Consider the following 23,898-nt stretch of genomic DNA (forward strand, 5'->3'; position numbering starts at 1 on the left):
GTGCTGTAGCCCGAGGCGGCGACGGCGGCGGCGGCGCTCTCGGAGGCGGAGCCGGCCCGCTGGAGCTTGGTGGGCGAGCCCACCTGCTGCATGGACAAGGGCGAGCTCACCCGCTGCGCCGGCAGCGTGGAGCTGGAGTAGTAGAGGGCCGGCGAGTGCGGCTGCTGCGCCTGGGACGCAGAGGCGGACGAGCACGAGTCCGGCAAGTGGAAGGCGCTGCCATGGCTCGGCGCGAACGACTCCCGGGGCAGCGGCTGAGACAGCGGAGGAGGAGGCGGCGGCGGCGGCTCCGAGCCGGCGAGGTGGGCTGTCCGGCCGGCGGTGGCCTGAGGAGGAGGAGAGGGGCGGGGAGAGGAAGCAAGCACAACAAACAAACGGGCTGACAAGAGGCGGGCGCAGCAGAGAGAAAAGCAAGCAAGCAAGCAGCCCCTCCTCTCTCCCCCCCCTCCCGCGAAAAAGGAGAATTGGGGAGGGAATTAAAGGCATCACACAGCGCTCGGCTGACCTCTCCCTGGGGTTCCTCCCCAATGCCTCCAGGATTAAGCGCCTGGTCTTCCATAAGCTGCTAAAATAGTCTTTTGCTCGTGGGGGTGGGGAACATAATGCCAGGACCGTTTCTCACTAGTGGAACTCGTTTTCTGATGCATTGCACAAGTCTGCTTTCCTTGCACAAGTCTGCTTTTTAAAAAATTGCTCCCTTAAATACCAGGACCGTTTCTCACTAGTAGAACTCGTTTTCTGATGCATTGCACAAGTCTGCTTTCCTTGCAGAAGTCTGCTTTTTTTTTTTTAAGAGCTCCCTGAAAACCTGACTCGTGTCTACTCGGAAGCAAACGCCGCTATGATCACGCATAGCATTGCAGTCTTAGCCAAGTGCCTAAAGGCGATATGATGGCGTTTGCCTTTTAAAGTGACCCACGTTCCATCATTTTTCCCCCCGCCGTCCAAGCGTGGGGAAAAAAGCAAGCCAAAATTGCTCTTGGGCATACTTTGGGTCATGGGAAATCAGTAGCGCCCTCAGCTTCCAAGAAACACCTTCGCAATTGTCAGGAGTGATGGTGTCTTATCTACACCAGCCTTCAAAGCAATCCAGTTTCCCCCAGGGAAACCTGGGACTTGGAGTCCACTGGGGCTCTGTTTGAGGGAGAATGATTAGCACCTTCAGCAAACGGCACCTCCCAGGTGGAAGGCAGCTCAGAGTGTTAAATTGGTGTAAAAACAATGTCAAGGTGTGGATAAGCGGCAGATCGTCTTAGCCAAAGAACTGAATCAGCATCTAAGCAGGCAAGTAGGAGAGAGTGGAGCCATGCCGGCATAGTAGACACAAGAGTACTCTCTGCAATTTGAATAAAGCATCTCTTATTTCCAAGTCCAGAGCTGGAAAGGTCCCTTTGGAATGATTTAAGACTATGTGCAAGAACCTAATTGTTAGCTTGCAAGAACTCTGTGATATGTAATCACAGGAGCAGCCCAAGTCATTTTGCTGCCTGAGGCAAAGGAAAAGAGGGTGCATTCCCCATTCTGTGCACGAACTCTGACTAGACTGGTAGTTGACACTTGCTTCAGCACTGGTGATGGAGCAGTCATCCACTGTACCCTAGGGCAACAAACTAGCTTAGGGGCTGCAGGGCAGAACACAAGGCACACAATTCAAACCCCGTTCTACCCTTCAGACTTTGCTGCCTGAGGCAGCTGCTTCACTCTGCCTCATGGCTATGTGTGCTATATAATAATAATTTATTATTTATACCCCGCCCATTTGGCTGGGTTTCCCCAGCCACTCTGGGCAGCTTCCAGCAGAATATTAAAAAAAAAGATTCATCAAATGTTAAAAGCTTCCCTGTACAGGGCTGCTTTCAGACGTCTTCTAAAAGTCTGATAGTTGCTTATTTCTTTGACATATGATGGGAGGGCGTTCCACAGGGCAGGCGTCACTACTGAGAAGGCCCTCTGCCTGCTAAGGTTAACATCAGATTTATTTTTATTGCCGTGAAAAATGCAATAAAGATTTTGAATATGGGGTATTTGGGACTCTACTTCTTTTTGTGACGTGTCTCGGGATGTAAGTAGCCACCAGACTTTGCATCTCATCCAAGCTTGGGGCAGGCTTTGTTGGTTTTTAAGTTTTGTTGCAGGGAATTCACTAGGTAAAGGTAAAGGGACCCCTGACCATTAAGTCCAGTCATGACTGACTCTGGGGTTGCGGTGCTCATCTCGCTTTATTGGCCGAGGGAGCCAATACCGAGGGTACAGCTTCCGGGTCATATGGCCAGCATGACTAAGCCGCTTCTGGTGAACCAGAGCAGCTCACGGAAACACCGTTTACCTTCCCGCCACAGCGGTACCTATTTATCTACTTGTACTGGTGTGCTTTCGAGCTGCTAGGTTGGCAGGAGCAGGGACCGAGCAACGGGAGCTCACCCTGTCACAGGGATTCGAACCGCCAACCTTCTGATCGGCAAGTCCTAGGCTCTGTGGTTTAACCCACAGCACCACCCTCGTCCCTACCTGTGAATAGGTCTCCTCAAAATTTAGAGCCCCCACCTTCTAACTGAAAATGAATTGATTTAGTTAAAATCATTTGGTGAGGGGAAATTCCTTTGTCATCTTGGAAATGAAATTGGCTAGACCCTCTTGCTTGGGAGAGGAGAGGGTGATGCTCCTCGTTTTTCTTTTCAGTGTCACAGAAGGCACAGAGGGAGAACTGAGGCATGCCCTCATCTGTATTTCTCTGGCAATATTGGGATACCCGGAATTCTAAGGTCTTATATATAAAAATCATAAATTTACAAGGCAAACACATACATAAGTATATAAACCATGTGTCTGAAATAGTACAGGAGAGCAATCCTGAAGCCATTTTGACTCTTCCAATAAACTCAGATATACTCTCTAGTGAAGAAGGAAATGGGAAAACCTCCCCATTGTCTCTTTGCTCACAAATCCTGTCTTAAGGGCTTATCTGTGTATGAATAGGGTGAGCCTGTGACCTGGATTCAGGAAGTAAGTATTTAGCATCTCAAAAGGAATGGCCAAGCTGGCCAGGTAAAGCAATCAAGTGACCATTATCAGTATCCTGCCAGACAGGATTTCTGTTGTAGACTGCCCACTGTGATGTATTTCTGCTGTAGCCCAACTCCTGTGATGTATGTATGATGTTTTAAGGGGTGTTCTTGAGCTACAGGGTGGGCAACTTCAAAAGCTTATATAAGGGCTTGCGCACCATTGTTCTGGGTCCCTTTTGCCTCCTGCGTGTGGTAGGGAGTACCCTGTTGCAACAGTTAATAAAGACCAGGCTTACTAGCTGCTTTGCTTCTCAATATTCTCTGGTTGGCCTCTGTTATCTCCTACCAATAGAGAACCTACATAAGGACTCTATACGGGCTCATGTATCCATAAGGGAAAGGGAGGAGTTTTTTCTTATAACACTGTCATTGTATAATCAGGTTAAGAAATTCACTGCCACACAACTTGGGGATGGCTTTAGCAAGGATTAGGCAAATTCATGTAGGATAGGTTATCAGTGGTTATTAGCCATGATAATTAAATTAAATTCAGATGATGCATATCTTTGTGTGCCAGGTGGAGTGATGAACAGGGTTTGGCCAACTTATGTGGCTTGCTGCTATTGGAAATAGAATATTAGACCATTGCATGTTTCTGCTGTGGGGTGGGTAGGGTTGCTATTATAATTTCTCTTTTCCATATGTACATTATTTCATCTGCCTTTGCTTGGCCAACAATGCAATCCTTTTTTTAAAACAACAACAACAACAAAACCAACCCCCAAAAGCAAGTATTCTAGACTGAAAGCAATATGGAAGAGCACCCACAAATCAAAAGAAATGTGACAAGGAAAGCTGTTGTGGGCACACTGTAAATCAAACCACTCCTTGGCAGTTGTCATTGTGGATGAGAGGATTCAACTCATGGAATTGGAGGGAGATTTTCTGTCCACTGGAAATAAATTATACTGTGAAAATGGGAGCGTATGGAAGAAGTGTGGAGGGGGGGGCGTATTCCAAAATGTGATAGTCCTTGTGGATGGCTATTCATTTCTGTATTTTGTGGCAATGTGCATGCCCAACCCTTTGTGAGCAATCTCTTTCTCACACACAAATTCTTGCAGCTGTCTCTTCCTGAGTGAAAGCCAGTTACTTATTTATTTACAAGACATACCAGAAAATGAGGGTGGGATGGAGTTGTGGTAAAGGTGGACCCTTCCTCGAGATCCAGCCCAGGTATAAATTTGCATACAATTGAAAACAGCAGATTGTTCAGCACATCTGCACAGGAGGTCTTAGATCTTCCTGCCAGTTATGCAGTGCTGTGCGAAGTTTTGCCTAAACCTTGTAATTTAAAAGAAAAAGAGGAGGGAGGAGAGAGAAAATCCTCAACAGATGCTCCCTATTAAAAATTTCAATTATGTGCCTGAGCCCCTTCTGGAACAGCAAAGAATAGAATGTACCTCTTATCTCCCAACATAGACTGCATTCCAGTTTTTATCGGGGATCTTAGGCTCAAGAGATCATCTGTGGCTGTTAATCTGGTAACATTAAAATCCTCTAATAACAGCATGCTGGAGTGAGAGATAGCTGAGGACTCTGTTGAAAGGCGCACTCTGATTTCAGATACATTTCCACATCCCTGCCTGCCCTTTGCCTTTTTCTTTCCTGATCAGGCAGAGGATTTATCTGAAACATTAAAGAATGCCCCAAATGCAAGAAGTTGGAACTGTAGTATGAGTTATTCAAACCAAAGTTACTCAAACATTTCATTTTTAGTCCCAGTCACAACAGAAGCGGGCAGTGCCACAATACACAGTGAAGCTGACCAATTACAAAAAGTGTGTGTGTGTACACACACACACACCTAGCATTAGTTCTTGTCAGCTGCAGGAGGTTTCAGGCAGTTTTTTCCCCTTATGTTCCTCCCAAAAGAGAATTGCTGACAATCTGTCTCCTGGAAGAAGTCTCTGCCATCTCAGGCAGAAGTCAATCTTATTGCATTAATAGGATTTCCTTCGGAGTAAAAATATTTAGGATTGTGGAGTCTTACATACACATTTGAGCAAATGTCAATCATTATAGTGGTTACGACACAACATACTAAATTCTGTTTCAGTTGGGAGTGTGTGAGAGATTTGGATGAATTTTGAATCCTGAGGCAAAGTGAGGTCCGATGGATTTGGGACTTGTCAAAGAAGCAGGTTTACTACAAGGTGGCACTAGTTGAAGGAGGGACCGCAGAAGGGGGCATTAACAACAAAGTAGGAAGAAATTTATAGTTTTTTACATCAAATGAATGTATAAAAAGAGGGGGGGGGGTCTTCCACGGGTCTGTACTGGGACTGGTGCTTTTAAACTTGTTTACAAGTGACCTCTACAATTCTATGATTCTATGACCTAAGGCTCAGTCTACATCCAAAACCCAAAGAAGGGCAGTGCTAAAGAATGCTCCAACTACCGCACAATTGCACTCATTTCACATGCTAGCAAGGTTATGCTTAAAATTCTACAAGGAAGGCTCAAGCAGTATGTGGACCAAGAACTCCCAGAAGTGCAAGCTGGATTTCGAAGAGGCAGAGGAACCAGAGACCAAATTGCAAACATGCGCTGGATTATGGAGAAAGCCAGAGAGTTCCAGAAAGACATCTACTTCTGCTTCATTGACTTTGCAAAAGCCTTTGACTGTGTCGACCACAGCAAACTATGGCAAGTTCTTAAAGAAATGGGAGTGCCTGATCACCTCATCTGTCTCCTGAGAAATCTCTATGTGGGACAAGAAGCTACAGTTAGAACTGGATATGGAACAACTGATTGGTTCAAAATTGGGAAAGGAGTACGACAAGGCTGTATATTGTCTCCCTGGTTATTTAACTTATATGCAGAATTCATCATGCGAAAGGCTGGGCTGGATGAATCCCTAGCCGGAATTAAGATTGCTGGAAGAAATATCAACAACCTCAGATATGCGGATGACACAACCTTGATGGCAGAAAGTGAGGAGGAATTAAAGAACCTTTTATTGAGGGTAAAAGAGGAGAGTGCAAAATATGGTCTGAAGCTCAACATCAAAAAAACGAAGATCATGGCCACTGGTCCCATCACCTCCTGGCAAATAGAAGGGGAAGAAATGGAGGCAGTAAGAGATTTTACTTTCTTGGGCTCCATGATCACTGCAGATGGTGACAGCAGCCATGAAATTAAGAGACGCCTGCTTCTTGGGAGGAAAGCAATGACCAACCTAGACAGCATCTTAAAAAGCAGAGACATCACCTTGCCAACAAAGGTCCGTATAGTAAAAGCTATGGTTTTCCCAGTAGTGATGTATGGAAGTGAGAGCTGGATCATAAAGAAGGCTGATCGTCGAAGAATTGATGCTTTTGAATTATGGTGCTGGAGGAGACTCTTGAGAGTTCCATGGACTGGATCAAGCCTATCCATTCTTAAGGAAATCAGCCCTGAGTGCTCACTGGAAGGACAGATCGTGAAGCTGAGGCTCCAATACTTTGGCCACCTCATGAGAAGAGAAGACTCCCTGGAAAAGACCCTGATGTTGGGAAAGATGGAGGGCACAAGGAGATGGTTGGACAGTGTCTTTGAAGCTACAAACATGAGTCTGACCAAACTGCGGGAGGCAGTGGAGGACAGAAGTGCCTGGCGTGCTCTGGTCCATGGGGTCACGAAGAGTCGGACACGACTAAACGACTAAACAACAACAATGACCTAAGGTTAGAGGTAAACAGTGAGGTGGCCAATTTTGCTGATAACACCAAACCCTGTTTAGAGTAGTATAAGGCAAAAAATAAATAAATAAAATGATGCAAGAAGCTCCAAAAAGGATCTCTCCAAAACGGGAAAATGGGCAATGAAATGGCAAATGTTGCTCAGGGGTGATGCTGGCAGTGATTGATCAAGAAAGGTCATGGTGGACAGCTCAATGAAAATATTGACCCAGTGAGTGACAGCTATGAAAATATTAATTTCTTGTTGCGGATCCTTAGGAAAAATAGAACTGTTGATATAGAAATCTGTGGTACGACCACACTTGGAATACTGAGTACAGTGGCTGCATTTTTAAAAAAAGGGGGGGGGAAGGATATTGTGGAATTGTGGGCTGGAGCAACTCTGTTTTGGGTTGTTGCTGCCTTTGTTTAGGGGAAAAGTGCAAGTAATGGGCAACTTGCAGGAGCTGTAAAAATTAATGCATTATGTTGAAGATATGGATAGAGACATAATTCTTCTCTCATAACACTACAATCCAGGGTCCCCCATTGAAGTTGAATTGACAGAACAGACAAAAGGAAGTACTTTTTCAGAACATACATAGATAAATGGTAGCATGCTCTACTGCAGGATGTGGTGATGGCTGCCAGTCTATATAGCTCTAAAAGGGCCATGGGGCAGACATATTCATAGAGAATAAGCCAATCTGTAGTTGCTAGTCGTGAGGGGCATATGCTACCTTGAGGATCAGGAACTGCATGTTTCTGAATTCTAGTTGCTGGGGAACAACAGCTGGAGAGGCTCATTTCTCTCATGTTGTTGTTGTTGGCTTCCATGGGCATCTTGACCGCTGTGAGAAACAGGATGCTGGACTATAGGGCATTGGTCTAATCCAGGAGGCATGTTCTTTATCCTCCACATCCACATATAACACCAGTCCTGAAAGACCTAAATTGGCTCCCAGTACGTTTCCGAGCACAATTCAAAGTGTTGGCGCTGATCTTTAAAGCCCTAAACAGCCTTGGCCCTGTATACCTGAAGAGCGTCTCTGTCCCCATTGTTCAGCCGGGACACTGAGATCCAGCACCGAGGGCCTTCTAGTGGTTCCCTCACTATAAGAAGTAAAGCTACAAGGAACTGGGCAGAGGGCCTTCTCAGTAGTGGCACCCTCCCTGTGGAACACGTTTGCATCAGATGTCAAGGAGATGAGTAACCTTTAGAAGACATCTGAAGGCAGCCCTGTATAGGGAAGCTTTTTAATGTCTAATGTTTTATTATGTTTTCATATGCGTAGGAAGTTGCCCAGAGTGGCTGGGGCAACCCAGTCAGATCGGCAGGGTAGAAATAATAAAATTTATATTATATTATATTATATTAGATTAGATTAGATTAGATTAGATTACCAGAGGCTAGGAAGCTTCCAGAGACATCATCTGACTGGTGCTGGAAACAACTGATGGACTAGATGGAACTTGGTCTGATCTCACAAGCCAGTTCTTATATTTGTGCAACAGTACTTGGAAAGTAATCTACACCAGGTATATTTAAGAAAGAGAAACATTTGTCCCAAAGTTAATATTTCATTTTTTAAGAAATCCTAGTAAGTGAATGTAGCTTAGTGTTAAGAAAACACTAGGTGGAAAGTGTTAAGAAGCCTTAACTGAAGATTTCAGTCTTCTACTGAGCTTGTAATAAAATCTCTAGGCAATACAGTGTGAGACTTGATGTAGATAAATGGATCAGCCTACCAGTGATAAGAAGTGTCAGTCATTTAATTCCTCAGGAGCAAAATAAATGTGCGATTTCAGATGTCATGCTGTGGACATACAATTACTATTCCTGTTACCAGCCTTTCTACAATAAACTGCATTATGCCCTATGAATTAATATGGTCCTGCACAGTATCTCTTAACAGTGTGAGGCAGATAAGCTGAAAGCACATTTAACACATTTGTATGTGTTCTACTGTACACATATTGTACTTTTTTATGCCATTATATAGAATACAACTGTGCTTTAAGGAAGATTACAAAACCGTTCTGTAAATGAAGTTGTATATGTAGCGAACATTCAGTGAAAGGGCTAATCCTGTTCCATTTTAGGTCAGAAGCAAAATTCCCATGGTTGTAACAGAGGCAGAAAAGGGCACTGAAAATTCCTTATCAGAAATGATATGTCTGAAGCCTTTCCTGCTTCACAGAGGCAAGAAAAAGGCTGGCAAATAGAAGATATGCTGTAGCTCCTCGCAATTTGTGCCAAGAAAGAGACATTGCAATCACTAGATGTAATGTTCAAAGATGCAAGAGATTTGTGTTTGCAAGATACTTTGACAATTTATATGATAAAGTTAAATCCCATTTCTTCACCCAGTATAATTGTTATGGATCAAATGTGTAGTAGGGGCTACTCTTGGATCCACCTTTTTGCCGGTTTAGGCGATGATCCATCTACAACTCTATATTTGTAGCAATAGCCTGGCTTCAATGAGTTGGTAATCTCCCATCCGGATTACTGTGCAGACTATGAAGAGATAGAAAAAGCCTCTTCAAAATGGGTTACTAGGCATCAAGATAGCGAGTAAGGTAAGTGGAATCGTAGAATTGTAGAGTTGGAAGAGACCACGAGGGAACATCTAGTCCAACGCCCTGCTGTGCAGGAATCTTTTTGCCCAACATGGGGCTCAAACCCATGATCCTGATTGCCTTCATTTAATGGACAGGATGGGTGGATGGATGGATGGAAAGAAAGAAAGAAAGAAAGAAAGAAAGAAAGAAAGAAAGAAAGATCTGAACTGGTGATTGCTAACTAGAAAAGGAAAGTTATAGGTAGGTAGCCATGTTGGTCTGCTGTAGTCAAAACAAAATTAAAAAATTCCTTCCAGTAGCACCTTAAGGTAAAGGTAAAGCGACCCCTGGCCATTAGGTCCAGTCGTGACCGACTCTGGGATTGCGGCGCTCATCTCACTTTATTGGCCGAGGGAGCCGGCGTACAGCTTCCGGGTCATGTGGCTGGCATGACTAAGCCGCTTCTGGCGAACCAGAGCAGCGCACGGAAACGCCGTTTACCTTCCCACCGGAGTGGTACCTATTTATCTACTTGCACTTTGACGTGCTTTCGAACTGCTAGGTTGGCAGGAGCAGGGACCGAGCAACGGGAGCTCACCCCGTCGCAGGGATTTAAACCGCCGACCTTCTGATTGGCAAGTCCTAGGCTCTGTGGTTTAACCCACAGCACCACCCTTAGAGACTAACAAAGTTTGTTTTTGGTATGAGCTTTCGTGTGCATGCACACGAAGAAGTATCTGAAGAAGTGTGCATGCACACGAAAGCTCATACCAATAGCAAACTTAGTTGGCCTCTAAGGTTCTACTAGAACAAAATTTTTTATTTTGTTAGGAAAGGAAACTCAGCCTATAGCAACTGTGGAAAAAGCAAATGCCCAGGTAGTAATTATTAGGAAAGGGATTGAAGATAAAACAAACAGCATCATAATATCTTAATACAAATCTATGGTGCAACCATACGTGGAATACAGTGTGTAAGAACTGTGGTTGCTCCATTAAAAAAATAAAAAATAAAAAATGGTAGAGCTTGGAAATGTACAGAAAAAAGCAACTAAAATCAAGTGCCGGGAACATGTAAATAACTGAGTAAAGAAGAAGAAGCTAACGGGACATGCTGCATGGTGCATAGGCATTTTTCTCCCTCTCACATAATAATAATAATAATAATAATAATAATAATAATAATAATAATAATAATAATAATTTATTTATACCCCGCCCATCTGGCTGGGTCCCCCCAGCCACTCTGGGTGGCTTCCAACAAAACACTAAAATACAATAACCTATTAAACATTAAAAGCTTCCCTAAACAGGGCTGCCTTTAGATGTCTTCCAAAAGTTTGATAGTTATTTTTCTCTTTGACATCTGGTGGGAGGGCGTTCCACAGGGCAGGTGCCACTACCGAGAAGGCCCTCTGCCTGGTTCCCTGTAACTTGGCTTCTCGCAGCGAGGGAACCGCCAGAAGGCCCTCAGCGCTGGACCTCGGTGTCCGGGCAGAACAATGGAGGTGGAGAAGCTCCTTCAGATATACTGGACCGAGGCCATTTAGGGCTTTAAAGGTCAGCACCAACACTTTGAATTGTGCTCGGAAACGTACTGGGAGCCAATGTAGGTCTTTCAAGACCGGTGTTATATGGTCTCGGCGGCCGCTCCCAGTCACCAGTCTAGCTGCCGCATTCTGGATTAACTGTAGTCACCTTCAAAGGTAGCCCCATGTAATGTTAGAACTCAGGGTCATCTCAAATAAAATTTGTGGGGGGTAGATTCTGCACAGAAAAAAGAAAAAGCATTTCTTCAAATAGTTTCTGGAACTCACTGCTACAGGGTACGGCAGTGGCCACTCGGATAGCTTTAAATGGCAGTTGAACAAACTCATTCAGAGGCCACCAAATAACAGCTGCCAGGGGAGGAGTTACTGAGCTTGTTACTGCCATGCTCTGCTTTCCGGGAATGAATCTGGGTGGCCAATGTAAAACAGGAAGCTGGACTAGACAGGCTCTTTTTAAAATACAGATCTTTCTAAATATGCAGGCTTTGTACAGTACATTGAATTCTATGAGCTCCTGTACCTTCCTGGGACTGTCTCTGTTCAAACTGACTTCAATAACAGAACGTTCCACAAGGAGCTACAGAGACCATGCACCAGTGATAAATTCATATCTAGTCGTCTTCGGTTGAGACACAGGAAGGAGGAACATCCCCCCAAGCATAATAGCCATGGTTTGTGCTTTATTTTGTGTTCTATCGTGAACTGTAGGTTCCTCCCACTTACACTAATGAATGGACTGAACACTGTTACATCGCTTTATAGTGCAGCTGCTGTAAAATGCTTAGATCTACTGTGCTTTGTATAAAATGTAAAATAATGTTCAGATCTACTGTGCTTTGTATAAAGTGTCATTGTGAGTTTAAAAGTAAGTCCATTCATCTGAAGGAGTCCTTTCCCAAATGCTATGTAACGCCATCCCAAGATTGCAATAATATTTTGAAAAATATATATATTAGATCTCATGCAAAAGAGCAATGATATAAAGAAAGCACAGTGATGACTTTGCTTGTGGGAATATTGTTTTAAGATACATAAAATTAAGAGTACTTCCTGTTCAGAGCAGGGGGTTTTTTATTGTTGCAACTGCTGGGGTTCCTATTCAGCATGTGCAACAAGGTAAGAAGGCTGCAATTCTTACAAAAGGTATGTTCAAGTGTAGAAGAAAACCATGTATACAGCTGAAAATGTCTTTGAGGTTCCTCCTGCAACTGCCTGCATGGCTGAATAGGCAAGCTGCTTTTCCCTTTGAAATCAGCTTGCTTATTTGGATATGTGAGTGCCTGCAGTAAATGCTAAAGAGACACCCCTGCAGGCAGACATGTGCACATAGCCCTGCCAGACTGCTGCCTAACCAAACAACAAAGTGGGGTTTATGTACAAATTGCATCTTTGAGAAAAATCGCACCGAACTAATTTTTTTAAAAAATGTTGTTTTCAGTATTCTGTTTATAGCAACACATAAAGAAACATCTTTATTTATTTACCGTATTTTTCACTCTATAGGACACACTTTTCCCCCTCCAAAAATTAAGGGGAAATGTGTCTGCGTCCTATGGAGCGAATGCAGGCTCCTTGGCTTCAGCAAAAGGAACCCGAAGCCTCCGGAGTGCAGCGGGAACTCGTGCTGCACTCCAAACTTCAGGGATAGCCACCTGAAGCCTTCGGAACACAGCGGGAAGTCCCGCTGCGCTCCGGAGGCTTCGGGTTCCTTTTGCTGAAGCTGGGAGAGCAAGACTCTCCCGGCTTCAGCAGAGAGGGAGAGCTGCACAGCGCCCCTTCAGCCAAGCAGGAGGAGAAATGGAAGGGGCTCCATTTCTCCTGCCGCTTCACTGAAGGGGCACTGAGCAGAGAGGGGGAGAATTTTTTTTCCTTGTTCTCCCCCTCTAAAACAAGGCGCCTCCTATGGTCGGGTGCGTCCTATAGAGCGAAAACTACGGTAACTGAAACTGTAGGATAGTGGGAGACAGCAGTGGATGAAGTCCCCAGGGAGGGGGGTGAGGCAGCATGAGAAAGCTGGCTCAGGTAGCTGATGCTGAGAGGGAGGGAGAAGACAGAGCTCTGAGTGCCCTGTAGGCTGCCCTGTAAAATTCAGCAGGGTAGCCTGCTGCCCTCAAGTGCAGTGGAGGATAGTGTCCTTTCAGTAGTAAGGGTGTAAGATGCAACTGCTAGTCTATTTGGCTTCTGTGGGTGCTTTGGGGGAGGTCGCCATCTTGTCCTTTGCCGCAGGCAATGATAGGTCGTGAGGTGGCCCTAGATGAAGTGGTGGAGTGGCAGCTGAGTTGCTGCTGTTTACCTGAGCAGGAGTGGCAGGGAGGTCTGTGCGGTGCAAATGAACGGGAATCATTGGATAGGCTCTGCTGGTGCGTTTGCACTTCCACTAACCTCCCCAGTCCCACTCCATAAGCAGCAGCAACTCAGCTGCCTGGAGGTCAGGTGAGCGTTGCTGCCTTGTCATGACATCATCAGCTGGTGCAGGAAGAAATCTTACAGTGAAAGCCCTCAGTCAAATGTGAGCTGAAGCTCTGTGTGAGCGGAGGCTACCCCTCTCACTGCCACGTGGGCAAGGCCATTGCATGCGCAGAGGTGTTGGGGCAGTCCCCACTTACACAGACTTTCCTATGTGCACAAAAACACCTAGATATGGTACTGAGGAGAGTGCAGATACTAAATTCAGAACTGAGACTTTTTTTGATTTTTGACACAAAGCATTTAAAAGTTTCCATCCTTGTTTTAGATTAAATTAGCATAAAGCATCCATAATTTTGCAAGGTGGGGAATGTGAAGGGCTTTGAAATCCCCGTTAGGGACTGCAGTTATCATTAGCATTTTCGAAAAATGTAGGAGGCTGCATGTGTTCCAGATTCTTTTTTTGAATTAATGTTGCCAAAGCTTCTGAAATATATGTACTTTCCTCCCATGGTTTTACTTGTAACACTTGCAAGGCTAGCAGTTAAGTTAATCAAAGGCTACATTTATTTACAGCTCCCTTGCATTCTAGAAATATGCCAAATTCATGAAACCTATAACCACAATTATGCTCAGGCTAATGAAAATTGGATATATTGCAGAAGCTGGTGGGTTTCTTTTGCCAAGATATTCTCAAGACTTTTTATGCAATTACAACCTTACCCGTAGGCAACTCTCAGTATCTCAAAACAAATGAATAATAAAAAGTCTAGCATGAGAATGCCAAAAATATTTGTTATTGTCTCCAAATTTGCTACTGCATAGACATGTCCCATACAGACAGCAGGTTTGATAATAATGTCATCAAATCCATGAAAATAAAAGGGGGAAAAAAACTCAGTAGAAACGGCTTCACAATTAAGCCCCAACTGTGTCTGCAATGTGCAACAATGATTCAAATTTGCAATATGCCACTTGATGCCTTAGAATGTGGAACATGATGAGATTAAAGGAGAAATCCTAAACATGGAAAGCCAGTGTAATTTATGCTGCTTTAATTTACACCAGATCCAAGCTCTGTTCAGGAGTAGGACTAAGCCTAAGCCTAAGCCTTTAAAATACTGTTTGAGGTACACCACAGTTTTTTGCCAGTGTACTTCCTGCGCAATGTAGCCCCTTCCCCAGGAATGCCCATTTTTCAGGGGTTACACTGGTGTAAATTCTGCTGGTCTTGGCTGATGTGGCTTAGCCCCACCTGAGCCAGGATGAAGAAGTTACACTGATGTATCTCTGGCTTAGCTGGGGTTGCAAACTTGCCAGCTGGGCCAGAGATCTCGCTCATCTTGGCAGATCTAGGGTTGGGATTGTGCTCTAAGCCAATTATAGAAAATGCACACAGAATGCACAATTCTTTGGGATTGCATTTTGAAAATAATGTGTCAGCTATTTCTGTGTAGGTAAAGCATGGTCTGCAGAGGTACTCACAGAAGTAAAGGTGCAGATTATACACATTCCTAATTGTGATAGTGCTATATAAGTGGATTAGTAAAGGTAAAGATAAAGGGACCCCTGACAGTTAGGTCCAGTCGCAGACGACTCTGGCGCTCATCTCGCTTTACTGGCCGAGGGAGCTGGCTTTTGTCCGCAGACAGATTTTTCCGGGTCATGTGGCCAGCATGACTAAGCCGCTTCTGGCGAACCAGAGCAGCATACGGAAACACCATTTACCTTCCTGCTGGAGTGGTACCTATTTATCTACTTGCACTTTGACGTGCTTTCGAACTGCTAGGTTGGCAGGAGCAGGGACTGAGCAACAGGAGCTCACCCCATTGCGGGGATTCAAACCCACACATAAACAAGTCATGATAAAATTAAACATTAATAAACATCTCCTAAACTAATGTATAAACACAAGAATGTTGTCATTTTGTTCTGCTGAATTATTCCTTTAATATTGCATTGATGTTATTAGCTGTATTCCACACAAACATAAATTATAAACTCAAACTCTGTAAGCAAAACCACGTGTGCGTGAGATTCATTTTCAACCAGAATATGCCCCTCAAAACGGCACTTGGGATAAATGAACCCTTCTCAAAACATACCTGGCTATAGTTCTGTATAGCAGCTCTGGCTTGACTGCTGCGGGCTGGAAGCTGTGAGGCTGCTGAATCACCGAGGGCAAGGGTCTGGTTGCTATGGTAGCTAGATGGATACTGGAAAGACCCTTCGGGTTTGGAATTGAGCTGAAGTGCACTCTGGGATAGAAGGTTGGGCCCTGTGTTGAAAGCAATTTGGAGCAGTCAGTGAGCACCACAACGGAGAGAAAGAATGCATTTATCACATTTGATTCCTGCTTTCTGCAGCTTGTCATTTCAGCAATAAGATCGGGTCCTGTAATTTAAAGTGGCACTTATTACTTAAACATCATTATTTTGTCTTTCTCAAGAAGAGCACAGTATGTTGAGCAACTAAAACGTGTTACTTCATTGAACTTAATGGAGGGGGGAGGGGGAAAAAACCTAACCTCATTTTGCAACATGAAATAGACAGGGCAGGGCAGAACGAAGCATTGCAAGAAATAGGAGACTGCTGCTGTAAGTACTGTAGCAGGCAGCCCAGTACCAGGTTATCCCTCCTGCTCTATTCCACACTTTCATTTGATTGCATTCTGCTTCCCCTCGTTTCTGACACCATCACATCCCTAGCAGCCAATGGTGTGGAATGAGGGTAGGAAAATGCACATAATGGCTGCATTCACACCGCAGTTTCCACACATTCCCACGTTGCATTTTACTTTCCTAGTTTCATAAACCCTTCATGCCAGCCTTCCTCAGCATAGATATTTTGAACTGCAACTCCCATAACTCCTTACCAACAAACCAATGTCAGAGATGGAGTGCTGGGTGGGCTACATGAACAATCAGTATGATCTAGCAAGGTTTTTCGTATGACTTAATCCTCCATCTCAATTGCCAAAAATCCTGTTAGCATGGAAAATCATGCCACATTCTTTGCTGGACCACCAAACCACAGCATTCTGAGTGAGATCTCAAGAAGTAGTGTACTGTAGAGGCCCAGAAATGGACTACAAAGTCCTTGATTCAAATGTTGTCTATGCTGCAAACTCATCAGATGCTTTTAGGCAAGCCATATTACCCTTAGCCCATCGGGAATCTGAGAATCCAAACATGAATTTAGCTAACTGTTACTGAGATAATGTTCATGAAAATATCGGAATCCTCTAAGGTGCTATAGAAATGCCAAGCATTATTATTTATTAGTGTTTCTATTAACCACCTCCTCCTTTTATTCTGCCCTTGAGAAAATGGGTTCAACTGTTAACTTCATCTGAGGAGTGAAGCTCAGCACCCCAGAATTAATTTCCCCTATTTTCTTCTTCTTCTCATTGTATATATTATTTTTTTTATCTCGATTATGGTAAGGTTTATCCTTTCTTCCTTTTCTGTTCCTTTTTTATATGTATATAAAAAGCCAGGCTTTTTACTCAGATGGTAATGACAATGTAATGTCAGGTTATTTACATGATACCATATCATTACCAGATAAATGCACGATTAATTTGGTCCTCTAAATTACACTGCTTCTTATGCAATAATTACTTTTAGATTTACTAAGCCTAATTACACAATAATCTGCTGAAGCTTGTAGCATATCTGAATACTCCATGTTATTTACTTGACTGGTACATGGTTCCTCCTGTGTGTGTGTGTGGGTGTGTGTGTGTGTGTGCACGCGCATGCTATATGTTTCATTGCATTTCAATATGTATATTTATATTTCATTATATATGTTCATGCAAATATTTCTGTTCTTTTAAATGATTGGGAGGGAATTGATAGGGGCAGAAAGGTATAGAAGAAGAAAAAGAAAGACAGTGGAAGAAGACACACAAATACAATCTGCCTAGGGAGCTGTTTTTCAACAGAGCTGTTTTACTGCTGGGGTATTGCTTGGGCCAGGCTTGTTTTGATATCTTTATTTTGCATCTTTGTTATGATTTACGTGGAAATTGTTAGATTTGGTTGTGTACTTTTTGGTGTTTTATTTGTTGTTTATGACTAGGTTTCCTGTGTGTTAAGTTGTGGGTGAACATATCAGACGACACAGTGATTCTTCAAACAGCTCTTGTTTATTCACAGGCCAGAACAGAACTGAACTGAAGGGTTCAGTCAGCCTGCTTATCTAGAGCTCCTGTACAATGTAACTGTAACAATTTTCTAAAACTATCCAATCACTGAACGTCACTTTTGATCCCTTATTTGCATAACTATCTACAGTATCCCCCTGCTGGCCCAGGGTGAGAACTTCAGTACATAACACTGTGTGTGTTTTTGTATTGTGTAACATTTTCATGTTGAAAGCTGCCTTGAGAGCTTATCCACTTTGCTCCTCCCTCTTTAAATTGCAGCCTCATTTTAAAAGTAGCCCATAGATCAAAACCATAAGGGGAGGGAAACATAAGGGTCAGACTGAGTCCAAACCAAAGGCCAGGCGGAACAGCTCTGTCTTGCAGGCCCTGCAGAAAGATGTCAAGTCCCGCAGGGCCCTAGTCTCTTGTGACAGAGCGTTCCACCAAGTCAGGGCCACTACTGAAAAGGCCCTGGCCCTAATTGAAGGTCGGTGAGGCCCTGCTCCCCCATTTTGTTGTTGGCGATTGCCTCCTATTGACTCAAACAAACATGGGATCTCTGAGTTTGGACATTTGCTCTTCCCTGAAGGAATGGTGATGGGGAGAGGCAGAATGGACTGTGTAAGATAAAAGATCTGCTTCTGATCTCTCTCAAGGACAATCACAAGGAGGGACAAATATATCTGAATAGTTCTTTTAACAGATTTATATATAATTCTCCCAGTTTTAGCTTTAGGAATGCTCTAAATCCATGGTTCCCAACTGGTGGTCGGTGGACCCCAGGGGGTCCACAAAACCTACCTAGGGGGTCCATGGCACATACCCATCAACTGTCTGGAGTATCCCATTTTGAGGGGTCATGCTCTTGTGTGAAAGCACAGTGCATGAGATCATGGCCGGATGCAGCTCTCGTGTGAGATTGCATTGCCCCAAAACACACATTTGAGGGTGCCATGTTTTGCTCGTGGGAAGCTGCCAATAATGTTTCTGCAACTCAAACAGAATGTCGGTCCAACAAACTTAAAACTGAATTGTGCCCAAGCAATCTAGATAGATGATAACTGTATTGTTCAGATAATTTGAAGTGGTCTTTGTTGACACACACCCCTACACACACACACACACACACACACACACACACACACACCACTGTATGAAACAGCATTTTATAACAATCTAAAAACATAAAACCAGATAGTAAAATAGTAGAAAGTTAGAAACAAGTTAAAAGCAAAAAGAAATTAAAGACAAAAATCAATATGTGTGTGGGGGCGTACCCTTAATTGCTTGCAGAGGCCTGGTGGAATAAATAAGTTTTCAGCAGCTGTTTAAAAGTTGGCGTGGAATGCACCCACTGGGTAGCGATGAATTTTGCATATCTGCACACTTTGTGTCAAGGGACACCAGTGCTTAGCTCAGGGAGCAATTTCAGCTGCATGAAATGATGATAAAAGCAACGACAACAATAGTGTCTTTGAGCTTCTGCAGAGTGCCTTCCTGCTATCGCTGGAAACCATAACCAGCCTGGAAGGGCTTCTAGACAAAGACTGTGGCTGAACCCAAACATTTCTCTCTGTCTCGCTCATGAAATGCTGTAATCAAGATTGAGAAAACAAAAGAGAAGAACTAATGCACAAAGGCGAACGAATGCCTCAGACATATTCCATGTGACTTTAATTAGAGCATTATATGTGTTAAGCAATCCCCATGGAGCATTCTGTCAAGATCAACAGCACAAGGTTACCCTGAAACCTTTGCTGGATTATGAGAAGGAAATAACTCTCACTGATTAACAGACTGCTAGCTCAAAAGATGCCAGATTTAATCTTATTCTACCCTTTCAACCATCTGACAGGTGGTTATTTTTAAAAAAATGAGAGAACATGGACTGAATTGGCTTTTTACACATCTAACGATGCAGATGCGGGCCTTTTGTTGTGCAGCCTTTTTAATTCGTTCAGAGGAAGCGACAGGTAGAAGAAAAACATAATAAAAATCAAGACCAAATGCTTTTTCAGACGCAAACATCTGCTTTGTTAGAGATTCTACAATAGAGATGGTTTTTGGAGTGTATTCACTGGGGAATTGCTGAAAGCACTCTATTAAACGGAGAGGCGAGTTGAAATGACTTAATAAAGTTTTGTATTGTACATATGCTGATTCCTTTCATTAAAATCAAATATGCCAGGCATCTGTTATAATAACTCTCGCTTTAGAGGATCACGTATTCCCATAAGATGGCTTTAATTCTTACTTTAAAGCAGAGTTTGAAAGAGCTGGACCCCAGAACTTGTTTCCTGTATCATCAGTTCACCATGTGCATGCAAATAGCCAGAGGAAGTCCTTTGTTATCCATACGATTCCTCAAATTTTAAATATATTGGCAGGGGGAAAAAACCCCAATATGTTAAGAGCTACTTCACAGGTGGGTTTCTGTATATACATAAAAATGAAATGTTTGCATTCAGCGAGAAGGTGTGTATCAGCTAACATATGTATTACACAAATATGAGCACCCGCTAATATGCAAAATTCTCCTTTCTGACTGAAGGTTTTACTGCAGTAGTTTTACCACAACAGCCTGTTGCATAAAGGGAAAAGTTCTGAGCTGAACAGGGTGAGTTGAAAATGCACAATACGTCTCTTCCTAGCCACTAATTTGAGCGATTATGTTTGGATAAACCATGGGCAATGGAAGAACATGGATGCAATAAACCATCTGGCACACCAGCATCAACCTCAAGTAAGTTACCATGGGGCAGTAAATGTAGTTAAGAAACATCATCTCAAGAGTTAGTAATATTTTTAAAATTGCTCATTTTATAAGTCAAATGTAAGCCATACACATATATTTTCATTTTAAGTTATACATATACATTCATTGAACTTAACAATTAAAAATACAAAGACAATTCTTTACATGTGGAATCCCCCCCATGTTTAAACAAAAAGTATTACTTCTGTGGAAAACCAGAATATCTTAATCTACTTTGTGAGTAACAAATGTCTATATTTAGCTTGAGGAAAGCTCAGCTACAGATCCCTGATCATAAGGAAAATGTTGTGGCAAATAATTGTGCAACTTCCAGATATGAATTAGATATCGGTAGAAAATCAGTGACGTCACTGTGAAAATCAGTGAAATCACTGAGTGACGTCAGTAATCACTCAGTGATTATGCCAAAGTCTGCCTCCTCACACTGCCCCATTTTGTGACTAGCTCTGCCCCATATCTCACTTTTGTGACTGGTAGGCCTCAGACATCTCATGTGGGCCTTGGGGACAGAAAGGTTTACAAGCCCTATATAGGGTATACTGAAAGCCCAATTCACTTTCTGAGGCAGGCAAAATGTCAAGCATCTAAATATTTTTAAAAACCAGAAGCTGGTTCCTAAACGTTTGATGTTAGTAAACATTACATGTTTTCCCCATCTCTCCACATTTCTACCAAAGGCTACCTGCGCATAAAATAACCCCATGCTGTTTTCATCTGTATTGTGAAAGCCGCTCTAAAACAGCTTGGAGATTGTTATCCACACACACACATAGAGTGGGGTAGGAGAAAGGCAATTGCTCACTGAATACTGCCGGTTTTCCGAAATGAAAGATAAAATAAGAACATCATAATGGCCCAGTATCCTTTCATCCTAAAAGCATATCATCTTCTGTGCAGACTGGGTTTTAATTTAAGGTAGGACACAATGAAAGGAACATTCTTTAGAAACTTACTTTCGGTAGTTGAATAGTCCTGTGGATCAAGTATTCCAGACTCTTGCAGAGATCTAATACAGGAGTCAACAAGTTCAAGACCTGTTGTGAGCTCATCTTCTATATCCTTCTGACCATCTGTAACAAAATATTGTTTTAAACATTTAAATAATCTAAAATACAGGGAAAGTGAAGGTAGGCTTATTAAGCAAAAGCTATTGGGTATTTGTAATGCTAGTCTGCAATGATCTTTACACTGCTGACCACAATCAAGTACTTAAGAGGCTAATGGGACGCGAGTGACACTATGGTCGAAACCACTGAGCCTCTTGGGCTTGCTGATCAGGTCAGTGGTTCGAATCCCCACAACAGGGTGAGCTCCCATTGCTCTGTCTCAGTGCCTGCCAACCTAGCAGTCTGAAAGCATGCAGTGCAAGTAGATAAATAGGTACTGCTGTGGCAGGAAGGTAAACGGTGTTTCCGTACGCTCTGCTTTCTGTCACGGTGTTCCATTGTGCCAGAAGCGGTTAAGTCATGCTGGCCACATGACCTGGAAAGCTGTGGACAAACACTGGCTCCCTTGGCCTGAAAGTGAGATGAGCACCACAACCCCATAGTTGCCTTTGACTGGACTTAACCATCCAGGGGTCCTTTACCGTTACATTTTTAGTAAAGAGGCAAACTTAATGCCAATAATGTCTACGTGCTGGATGGTGACCAACATTCCTCTGGGAATGTTACGTGTCATATAATATTTTGCTCTTCCATTTATTTCAATATATCCTTCCTCAAGAGGCAGTAACTAAGTGATAATCTTTTCTCTCTTTTCCCCCAAATTGCACTTTAGCATATATACTTTTTCACATATAACAGCTGGACAATAAATGAGTTCTTCTGGTGTGGTGTTTGACACCCAGTGTTTGTCACTCATCCAGCTGGGCCTCAGCTGAGCCAGGATGGGGGAGATAGGCTACCGTATCTCTGGCTCCACCAAGGATGAGGAAGTTAAGCCAATGTTTATGTTACGGTTGTGTCAGGGACCTTGTGGTTCAGCCAGAGATCTGCAGGATCCTAAACTGCTAATCGGGGTGGATCTTGCTATAGGATCGCTCCTCAAATAAATAAATAAATATAAACAATGAAACAATTCTGGTCAGTTAGGGAGACTGTACATTCCAAATTTAAAATCGTATTGAAAATACTGAATCCTTAATTTGCAGTCTTTTCCATTATAGAAATGGGCCAGGGAACAGTCTAATAGGTTTTTTTTTGGGGGGGGGGAGAACTAAATTTTTGAATTAAGAAAAAGATGGCCCCTTTGGGGTGCCATTGACTCCAGCTGTGCCTTGGTAACTATAAACAACAGCTCTGAAAGTTTCTCTGTGCCATAAAACAGGATGTAAGTCTTGTGGCCTAAATAGGTGAACAAGTTCGTAAGAAGAATCAACAGACTGGGAGAATGTCATACTGATCTGTAGTTCAGTTTATTGTCATTAAGGGACACAGACTTCCTAAACTGATGCCTTCCAGATGTTTTGGACTACAACTCCCATAATTCCACACCATTCGCCATGCTACCTGTGTCTGGTGGGTATTGTAGTCCAAAAGATCTAGAGGACACCAGGCTGAGGAAGGTTGCCAGTAACCTTCATGGATAAACTCGTATATCTTTTTTTATTTTATGATGTTAATCTTTCTTATTGCTAGTTTATTATGTGTATAAAGTTGCTTTGACATTTCCCCCCCTATATTTTTAATACTTTAATTTTAACAAATCACTTCATGCTTGATTTATGAAAATCTGTTCAGGGTGGGTGTTGGGAAGTAAACAACTGGTAACTTCCTACTTGGTTTAATTTATGACTCAGAGGGTTCTGTGAGTAACTGATGTTCTGGGAATAGAGAAACATACCAAGTTGTTAACTGACATACTTGTTCAGCAATAATTTATACTGTTTCTATAAGATTATGGAAATACTGTCTGGGAGAAGTATAACATTATCCCAATTATAAAATATTTGCAGCTTGGCTGCAGTATTTCCATAACAAAAGCACAGTTAGGCAAAAGCACCTGAAAATAGTGACTCTCCGAGAAAGAAAAGTTCAGCACAGCATTCTACAAAATTATAATTTACCTTGTGTTTGCCAGTGAAACTGTTCTTCAGTTGAACTGCAGTGAAACGAAACAAAAACCATACAAAATATGTGTTAGAACTCAGAAAGGTCTCGGAGAATCTGTTTTTAACTATATGAGTTTGAAACCGAGTAGTACATCTCTCACACTTGACTCTGTTTTCATTTTGAAACCAACTGGCAAGGACCCTATGTTGTACCTTCATTCAGATGAGAAATTACCCACCATTCCTCCCTCCATCAGCATTATTCTGCACTACAGTGGTACCTCGGGTTAAGTAATTCGTTCCGGAGGTCCATTCTTAACCTGAAACTGTTCTTAACCTGAAGCACCACTTTAGCTAATGGGGCCTCCTGCTGCCACCGCGCCGCCGGAGCACAATTTCTGTTCTCATCCTCAAGCAAAGTTCTTAACCTGAAGCACTATTTCTGGGTTAGCGGAGTCTGTAACCTGAAGCGTATGTAACCCGAGGTACCACTGTATACTGAAACCATTTCTAAAAGTCCCCCAATTCCCTGAAACAGATTTCCAGGGGGCGATGCTCTCTACAGAGAAGGTAGTTAGGATCCAAGCCACTGGATTAATATTAAGAAAAACTTGACCAGAACCAAAACTAGGCAAAGAGAGCAATAGCACACTGTTTCTCAGAACATATA

General features: G+C 43.0%; 2 protein-coding genes across 3 annotated transcripts in view; both read right to left on the bottom strand.

Moving 5' to 3' along the window:
* The window catches only part of CTNND2 (catenin delta 2), a 245,222-nt gene extending 245,189 nt beyond the window's left edge, over nucleotides 1-33 (bottom strand). For both annotated transcript variants that reach the window (XM_083623764.1, XM_083623763.1), the window contains exon 1: nucleotides 1-33. This exon is cut by the window's left edge and continues 346 nt beyond it. The gene's annotated coding sequence lies outside the window, so the exon portion shown is untranslated.
* Nucleotides 1-23,898, bottom strand: part of LOC310767376 (catenin delta-2-like) — a gene marked incomplete at its 3' end in the record, with an annotated part of 296,885 nt that overhangs the window by 26,956 nt on the left and 246,031 nt on the right. The window contains exons 4-7 of the mRNA XM_083624246.1: nucleotides 23,244-23,278; nucleotides 21,130-21,246; nucleotides 15,353-15,525; nucleotides 5-326 (exon numbers count right to left, since the gene is read on the bottom strand). Of these exons, the coding sequence (XP_083480372.1) occupies nucleotides 5-326; nucleotides 15,353-15,525; nucleotides 21,130-21,246; nucleotides 23,244-23,278 (647 nt within the window). The remainder of the gene's footprint in view (nucleotides 1-4; nucleotides 327-15,352; nucleotides 15,526-21,129; nucleotides 21,247-23,243; nucleotides 23,279-23,898) is intronic.

Source organism: Podarcis filfolensis, assembly GCF_964270895.1.
Source record: "Podarcis filfolensis genome assembly, chromosome: 7".
In the NCBI taxonomy this organism is placed as follows: Eukaryota; Metazoa; Chordata; class Lepidosauria; order Squamata; family Lacertidae; genus Podarcis; species Podarcis filfolensis.